The 9,692-nt window shown below is 40.3% G+C and overlaps 1 protein-coding gene across 1 annotated transcript; it reads left to right on the forward strand.

The window, feature by feature from the left end:
- The first annotated feature begins 1,975 nt into the window (after positions 1 to 1,975).
- On the forward strand, positions 1,976 to 6,811 carry snai1a (snail family zinc finger 1a). The gene is made up of 3 exons (XM_062060785.1): positions 1,976 to 2,242; positions 2,640 to 3,131; positions 6,152 to 6,811. The coding sequence occupies exons 1-3, from the start codon at positions 2,167 to 2,169 to the stop codon at positions 6,334 to 6,336; spliced, it is 753 nt and encodes a 250-aa protein (XP_061916769.1). The 5' UTR covers positions 1,976 to 2,166; the 3' UTR covers positions 6,337 to 6,811.
- The last annotated feature ends 2,881 nt before the right edge of the window (positions 6,812 to 9,692 follow it).

The raw sequence follows: 9,692 nt of genomic DNA on the forward strand, positions 1-9,692 counted from the left end.
ATGAACATAGTATAAACTTCATTCTAGCCAAAATATGTAAGAGTCAGAGATCCAATAGAGCAGGGGTGTTGTTTTAATTCCTATATCATTTATAAGTTTTGTTTTTTTTACAAAACAAATATTTGTAATATAAATTGATATAAAGTTTACAGCATGATCAGATACTATCAAAGTTAAAAGACATGCAATTGCACACAGTTCATGCAATTTTCATTTTAAAATTGAATGAAGGAATATATTTAGTATGAAAAATGAAGTCCTTTATATTATTAGGACATACCTTGAGTTTGACACCCATGTGCAATACAGCAAGGGTGCCTTGCTGTAAACTTTTTCCACTGAGGGCCATTTATAGGAAAATTGAAGGATTTTGCAGGCCAGTTTGATACATTCATCCATCCATCCATTTACTACCGCTTGTCCCTTTCTGGAGCCTATCTCAGCTGCATTCAGGGGGAAGGCGGTGTACACCCTGGACAAGTCGCCACCTCATCGCAGGGCTAACACAGATAGACAGACAACATTCACACTCACATTCACACACTAGGGCCAATTTAGTATCAAACTAATCCAATGTACAATGTGTCCCTAAAGTCTGGGCACTATCGACTAGAATGCATATATCATACAATTATTGAAAAAAAAAAAAAAAAAATTAATCTAATTTATTCAAAATACATAAACAATATAAATATGTTATTGTTCTTCTTCAATTGATTAATTTTAAAATATATTATATTATTATATAGAAAGTATTGCATATCTGTTCAGATTTTTTTTTTCATTTTAAAATTTGAATTATAATTGTATATTTATTTATTTTTTGTAAAAATCTTTGGTTTGGTTTAATATTCATATTAACTTTATATGTTCAGACTTTAGGGACATGTCAATATGTTACATTGTCTGAGTAAGACATGCAGACGACTTAGCTTTTGCGTGACTGGGGACAAAGAAAATTAGTCTAACATCTAAAAGTATCTCCAGAATAATGAATTAATTTTATCTTTAGAATATACAGAGGGCCAATAAGAAGGGCCAGATCTGTATATTAAAAATACAAAAATTTATGCATCATACCTATGGATACTGCTAAATAGGTTTCAGCATTATTGTAAACATGCATATTGCTGCAAACTACAACCACAATATGTTGTATACATTTGTTGTACTGGAGCTCACTGGGTGGCGTGGCTCGGTTGGTAGAGCGACCGTGCCAGCAACATGAGAGTTCCAGGTTCTATCCCCGCTTCTGCCATCTTAGTCACTGTTGTTCTGTCCTTGGACCCACCTGCTCCCAGTGCCACCCATTGTTCAAATGTAACTTAGATATTGAGTTTTATTATGTAAAGCGCTTTGAGTCACGAGAGAGAAAAGCGTTATATAAATATAATTGACTTTACTAAACTGTGTGGCAAGTTTTTTTGTTTTTATAGCCATTGTAGTCGAACTCCTAATCCTCAAATGCTCCCATACTTGTTCCGCTAATGATCTGGTGACATGTGTCCTACAAGCGTATGAGTCCCACCATTTTCAAACTATCAAGCTCCTCAATGAGGCGTCTGTCCTGCGTGAAAATTCAACTTTTAATGCTCGTTTAATGAACATTTCAGACCCGTCTCAGCTATTACCAGTGCCCAGTGAGCATAAAGTGGTCTGATTTTTTTTATCCACGGCATATTCCATGTGCTTTACATAGCTGCCGCGTGTGCAGTAATTCACGTTGATGTGTTTGCATAGTTTGCAGAGTGCCTTCACCTCTGCTTGTCTGCAGGTCAACACTGCTGGAATCTTGCGAGCTTCATGTTTGGGTTGTGGAGAGCGGTGAGCGAGCATGAAGGCTTTTTTTTTTTTTTTTTTTCCCGTTGCAGTACTATGGGAGGAGGAGGAGGTGGTGGGAAGGGCCCTGGGGGGTGGGGGGGGGGGGGTGGGGGGGTGAGCACACCCCTACCGCCTGTGTCAGTATTTTAGAACAGAGGCCAGCATTTAGTCATTCTGCATGAAAGCTGCATGCTCACTGCTCCGCTCAACTTCTCTCCAACTTTTGGACCTCTGGACTATCTGTAGATGTTTTCCCCTTTTTTTTGAATGTTCCCTACTTGGCAGAGGATCATTTGATTTACCCTGTTTATTCGGATACAGTTATTTAACACGCAAAAAAGGACAATGCCTCGGTCTTTCCTGGTTAAAAAGTACTTTGCCAAACAAAAGCCAAACTACAGTGAACTGGAATATCAAAACGGTGAGTGTCCACGTCTCTTATTTTGACAAGTATGGAGTTAAGAAAACACTTATGTAATTGCGCACGTTGCTTGGAAAGCCCCCGCCTCCCTCCTGTCAAAAACTGTGAATTGTTTTCTCTTAATACTTCGTCTCGACCCTTTGTTAGTGTGAATAAACACAAATCCAGTAAGTTACGGAGCTGTGGCCCGTTATATGCACTTTCCAACTTTTACTGCCAGCAGACAGAGCTCCATTCATGTTACAAGCCCTTGTGAAGACGTGGGAGGAAACGGCCCATGAAGACTTCCAAAATCTGCAACTTTACGCCCCCCAACCCACCCCCAAAAATGGTCGTCAACTAGGAAAATGGATGTCTTTGATCTTTTCTTGAAATAGGATGATTTTTTTTTCCACAGATACGTCACTGGACAGATATCCTCTTGCTGAGCTCTCGTCAGGAAACAACACCTGCTTGACAGCCGGCCTGGTGTGGGACCTCAGAGTCCTTCCTGCCCTCTACTTACCCGCCTCCCAAACAGAGCCCTCCGCCACCCCGGGCCCTTTGGACCTCAGCTCCCCGTCCAGCCTCAGCAGCAATGCCAGCAGTAGCGGCGAGGAAGACGAAGGCCGCACTTCAGACCCCCCCAGCCCGGAACCGGTCTATGCCCCTCGCCAGCGGATGAAATGCACCGGCGTTATAGCCCACGTCAGTCCTCCGGAGGAAGAGGAGGCCCCCGTTACGGCGACCAGGCCTGCCTTTCTCTGCAAACACTGCCCTAAAGAGTACACCAGCCTGGGGGCTCTAAAGATGCACATCCGCTCACACACCCTGCCTTGTGTGTGCACCACATGTGGAAAGGCGTTCTCCAGGCCATGGCTGCTGCGCGGCCACATCCGCACGCACACAGGTGAGCCTTCAACATTTAGCTGCAGTCGCCCCTTGTTTATCGCTGTTAATTTGTTTCGTGATAAATGAATTCCCAATCAAATATTCCAATAGCTAAATTATTTTTTTTTAAAACAGCTAACAACCTTCTAAATACGTTTTTGAACATTATGAGAGCCCTCGAGACATGACATGTCACCCTTTAGTCATCTTTACTCTTTTAATCCAATATAGTAATGCTGCCTGAGGCTGAGCCAATCAGTGGCCACGATACCGATTAGTCGACGGTAGTGGCCAATTGATATTTTTAGTTCATTTATCTATTTTTATGTTGGAAAATACATAGTTGTGGACCAAAAAGATTAAAATACGCCTTAAAGGGGCGATATTATGATTGGTTTTCTACATATAAAACACTTCCTTGTGGTCTACATAACATGCAAAGGTGGTGCTTTGGTCAAAATTGAGCATAGATTATGTTGTAAAAGACCATCTTCAAGCCGATTTCTGACTGTCTCTTCAGAATGCGGTATTTTTTTAAGTGCCGGAGCCCTCCTCCAGGCCTGGCCCTCTTTGACTGCGTCTCCACCCCGTCAGCCATGTTGTAGTTTTTAGCGCTTCCATATAGACTCCACTGACAGATATAAGTTACAACTATGCGCTACTTTGTATAAGAAATGGAAACAGTGGAGGATTTTAGCATGCATGTACATACACGAGCAAGTCTGCCCCACAACGAGAAGATAAAATAACAAAATAAGGACCATATTGACAACAACGCTGCACTACAACTGAATAAAATCTCTACCAAAAATGGAGATACCCGCTGACGTAACTAAGACAAAATACGTCACTAAAGTCCAAATTCCAAACGGCTCATTTGGAGCAAGAAGGCAAGATTGTTTTATAAATATCTCTGCCATGCCTCCGCAGTTTGATTTCACATTTCCGAGATTTATGAGGATCCCAAATACAAAAAAACAGGTACCAACAGGTTAAAAAAAAAAAGTTTTACATAATAGGACCCATTTAAAGGGATAAGATACAATCCAAAAAAACTTGACGTGGCGAAGAACGACTGTATTGACTCAAGTGGAGGTTGAAGTCTACATTTTGAGTATGCACGACAATCAATGTGACGTCCTCAGCAGACACAGTCACACGGGGGGAAAAGCCTTCTGTGGACTCATTGATCACTCATTGTGTTTAATGTGGCGTCAACAATGGCTCCCTTGCTAATGATCTTATCGTCACTTCTGGGGAAGATGAGCGAATACAAGACAAAGGGGTTTGAAGAATGCCTCAGGACTTATCAGTGAGTAACTTGTCACCATGCTAATTTCATTTGGCCCTGATTTAATCATGCTAATTCAACCGGGCTCCCATGCATTTATTCATTATCTACACCAGGGATAGTCAACTAAATTGTTTTAGGATCCACATTTCCAGAAAGCTAAGGGCCGTGGGGCCTGACTAATCCCTTCACTGTTAGTCCTATTTTGTTTATTCCGGAGAAACAGCATTTGATTTTGGTGTATTTATTTTGTCCTATTTACAGGAGCACTCTGCCGTTTTTAAGGATCTTCTGCACAAAAGTTAGTCAAAGATCATCTCTACGACTGCACTTTATTTTTAGAATCTGCTGCTAAAAAGTTAGTCAAAGATCATCTCTATGGTTGCACTTTATTTTTAGAATCTGCAGCTAAAAAGTTAGTCAAAGATCATCTCTATGATTGCACTTTATTTATAGAATCTGCTGCAAAAAAGTTAGTCAAAGATCATCTCTATGACTGCACTTTATTTTTAAAATCTGCTGCAAAAAAGTTAGTCAAAGATCATCTCTATGATTGCACTTTATTTATAGAATCTGCTGCAAAAAAGTTAGTCAAATATCATCTCTATGACTGCACTTTTTTTTTTTAAATCTGCTGCAAAAAAGTTAGTCAAAGATCATCTCTATGACTGCACTTTATTTTTAGAATCTGCTGCTAAAAAGTTAGTTAAAGATCATCTCTATGACTGCACTTTATTTATAGAATCTGTTGCAAAAATGTTTTCTGAACTGGAACCTTGAGAAACACTCCAAGTATAACTAAATACGTTTAGGTAAACAAACTACAGCAACACCTTAGTTACACGAATCACATTATGGAAAACAAAATGTTACAGCCAGAAAGGAGAGGACTTTAAAAAGTGCCTTGAGGAACGCCTCAGTTATGTAAATCACAAGTTTGGATCCCGGTGTTCTATGTTAAAATGTCAATGCAAGGATCTGCCAATGTGCAACAAAAGCATTCTAGTTAGGGACCGAGTCCCTTTGGGACAGAGGACCCTATTGTATTTCTAGCGTTTTATTATTATACCGCCGCCTCTTTGAGCTGTAATTTGACCCCCTTAACATGCTTCAAAATTGGACACACACATCAGGACTGGCGAAAATTGTGATCTAATAAAAAAACCAAACCCCAAAACTCAAAATTGCGCTCTAGCGCCCCCTAGGAAGAAAACACAGACAAAACTGCATGTAACTCCCAGTAGGAATGTCGTAGAGACACGAAACAAACACCTCTATGTAGGTCTCACTTAGGCCTATATTTCATACACTGACAACCCCCAGCAAAAATCAACAGGAAGTTTGCAATTCCCCCTTCAAAACAAAAGTTGTGTAAAAACAGTCACCTTTTTTCAAACATTATCTCCTCTGAGCGCGTTTGTCGTGTCGGCTTCAAATTAGCACAGGAGAGAGATTGAATCCTTCTGATTAAAAGTTGATGAAAGAGTTTTAATTACTGCTCCGGTTTGGATTTTATGAGCCCTCAAAGTCGGTCCCGTCCATCGCTGCTTGCAACTTTAATGTTTTTAGGAATTTGCTGCAAAAGTTTTGAACTGAAAACCTGGGGGTAGGTATATGGTGTCTTTCCCTGGCCAGATTCAGTTGAATACCTCTGATCGACACTGTCTTGGTGTGTGTGTGTGTGTGAGATGTCATTAAAAAGTCCAAAATGCCAACATGTCTCCTTTTTGTTCCCCCCTCCTACTTAGGCGAGCGTCCGTTCTCCTGCCCTCACTGCAACCGAGCTTTCGCCGACCGCTCCAATCTGCGAGCTCACCTGCAGACCCACGCCGAAGTGAAGAAGTACCAGTGCGGCGTCTGCTCTCGCACCTTCAGCCGCATGTCGTTGCTGCAGAAACACAGCTCCTCAGGGTGCTGCTCCGCCTCAGTGTGAGGGCGCCCCCCGGTCGGGGGCGAGGGGGGGGGGGGTCAGATATGGCGGGACAAAAGTCCCCCCCCCCCCAAGCTCAGGATAGTGGACACGGCGACAGGGACTCATCATCCGCAACAGCTTTAATCGGAAGGAACTAGTCCTCGTTGTGGATGTGAATCGTACAATCTTGAAGCTGTTGGACCAAAAAGCTGACGCTCTACTTGATATCGGCCCCCTTTGTTGCCAATGTGTGCATTCCAAAGACCAAATATGTACTGAACTCATTGGGGGTAAGAGGTGTTCTTTCCTGTCTCCGTCCTGGTGCCGGACAGCTCAGGATCACAGCCCAGACACAGCTGCTGAGAGGTAGGGGTGCGTGGGTGGTATAAACCTCTCAGTGTGCCTCCAAACACACACACACACACACACACACACACACACACACACACACACACACACACACACACACACACACACACACACACACACACACACACACACACACACACACACACACACACACACACACTCACACACACTCACACACATAAAAGCCATGGCACACACAGCTGTCCCTGGTGCTGTGGTGTAGATAGACGAGGTGCTAACAGGTGCTTCAGCAGTGACCTTCGCTGGCGGATAGCAGGTGACATCCATTGCCCCTCGCTTTAAAAAAAGAGCCTCACAAAAGGAATATTGTCTTTCCAAGAGATGATGATCTTCTTAAGCCTCTATTTTGACTACAAGGGTTTCGACGATAGGAACTGCTCGTGCACTCAAGGTTACCACAGTGTTAATAATACCAGTCAAAGCCATAAGTGATTTATGCTTTTATTTTTGTCTTTTTGTTTTTTTCCTTTTTCTTTTACCTCATTACTATTTGTGCCTTTAATTCATGTGTGCAGTATTAAAATGAATGATAACCAAACAAGGCTGGGACCAAACATTTGCAAAGTTTACACCATGGAGACATGGTTGCCTAATGTGATGAGAACCCCATACATGGACACTACAAAGATGAGTTTATAAAGTTTTCTAAACATTTATGGCAGTGTTTTTATAGTGCAATGTGTTATTTCAATTTTTTGTACCCTGCTTGTGTACGTCAATTATGATTCTGATGTTCATTCAATAAAGTAATTTATGTTTATTAATACTTGTTCTTTTGGCGCAGGCGAGGTATGTCGCACCTGCCACGTTACGGTTAAACAAGCCCTGTCTAATCATTAACAGGCACTTCAGCATTTTTTAATTGGACGTGCGGAGTGAACTGACCGTTGCTTGAAGGCAGACGTGCAGGTGAACACACTGCATGATGATGATGATGATGGACGGGAACAAACGTATGCACCTGTTGTCAGTTTCCACCTGCTTTCTACTTCCTGTTGTCACTGTGCAAACACGGCCATAGTTTATAGCAGCGGTTCTCAAACTCTGTTCACCAAGTACCACCTCAGAAAAAGTACCACCATAGTGACCAACATTAAAAGTCGTAATAGGCCTGCCTAAGTATTCATTAAAAACCGGGAAGAGGTTTTATTTTACAAGTATATTTAATCTTTTTGGCCACTATAACATTACACACAGTTTATTTTAACAAACACTGTCTCTGAATATTTGAAAATAAAACACTGTACTTTAATTAAGTGATTATTTGGGATACCATTAGACCAGGGGTGTCCAAACATTTTGACTTGGGGGCCGCATTGGGCTAAAAAAAATGTGGTTGAGGGCCGAAAGCCGACTGCATACATATATGTATGCATACACACACACATTATATGAATATAATTGGATATTAAGAGTATACTTAAGTTTGACTTCTACCTTGTTTACTGTGTAATTAATCAGAATTATCAAGCAGCTAAAATGCACCAAACATGGATAATAAGTATGGAGAGTATTAAGCATTTCCCCATCACGCTTTGTAATTTATTTATTTTTTTAAATGGTGATTGGACGTTTTTTATAATATCCATATCTGTTTACATTTTGGGTTGGTTGGATTTAAAAAAACATTTTTTTGCACCATGACTAGGGAAAGTTTTTTGCATTTGGTCATATAAATAGATGCTGCACATTCCAAACATAAAAAGTCTTTGACCAGGAAAAACTCATGCTATCCACTAGATTGTGTCAAAATAGCAGCATTTAAAATATCAGACTTTTAAAATTAATATAAGATTCCTTATTAATAAACTCATGACGTCTCGCGGGCCAATACTTTTGACACCCCTGCATTAGATGGAGCTTGCGTACCGTACCAGAGATTGCGAATCCCTGGTCTATAGCACATGTGTTAAACTCAATGACAGGGCGCTACATCATTTTATGTGGAAATGTGTGTCAATGAGGCATTTTTTGTAAAGGGGTTGATTCGTCGTTCACGAAGGAGTCAAGTCTTTTGAATGGCTCTTTCAAGCCAATGATGAGGACCGATCCGCAAGTGCGAGCCTTGACTGTCACACTGAAAAACTCACAAAATGAGCCATAAGTCAAAGGAAATGTAGGAACATTTGGACGCATTTTTGGCTTGATTGTTTTGTTAGGTAGCCTAGTGTAGACATACACACAACAGCTAGGGGAGTAACTCCATTTATATCCATCAATCCATATTGTGCAAATTTGTATTTTAATTATTTTTAGTAATTCTAGATGTATGGGTAATTCTAGATTATAATTTTGTAATTCAAGATGTATTATTTGTGGTTGTTAAAATACTCGTGTAAAAAATGTTCATGCAAAGTTGATTTCTCATTAAGGTTATCAGGAGCTTGTGCCGTTTTAATTGGGATGCAACATTTCCTTAATGAGAGAAAATTCTAAATAATGATGTCACTGTCAAAGCGTTGGGCGAGAGTACCACCTTATTGAATGTTTAGCATGAAAACACCACCCAGATGAAATTATGATAATATTTTACAATATTTCCCACAAATAGGGTATAAATTGGTGTAAATCGAAATAATTAACTTCTGCCAGTGATTATTTTCTTCATAAAAACGAGAAACTGCTGAAAAAAAATCTAAAATAGAAACATAACAATTAGAGCCAGTCTTTTGAACAGTTCTTTGAATGAAATGGCTCTTCAAGGTTTCCTTTCAGAGAGCCATAAAATGTATTTAAACATAAAAAGGACAGCAGACATTGTACAGTAAGTGATGTTTTATTATGTTTTTTGGCTCTCATAAAGTCTGCAGTGAATAGTACTCAGTGATGGAGTTGAAAAAAAGCAACAATCAGGATGCGTTTTTGAAATTAATGTGCAGCATATGCTTAAAATGAGCATAATACGTACATATTACATGTTAATAATAAGGATACCTGTTATTACATTACATATATTCTTACAGTGTTTATAAAAACCTTAATGGAGG

The sequence above is a fragment of the Entelurus aequoreus genome, linkage group LG01 (assembly GCF_033978785.1).
Source record: "Entelurus aequoreus isolate RoL-2023_Sb linkage group LG01, RoL_Eaeq_v1.1, whole genome shotgun sequence".
NCBI classification, from domain to species: Eukaryota; Metazoa; Chordata; class Actinopteri; order Syngnathiformes; family Syngnathidae; genus Entelurus; species Entelurus aequoreus.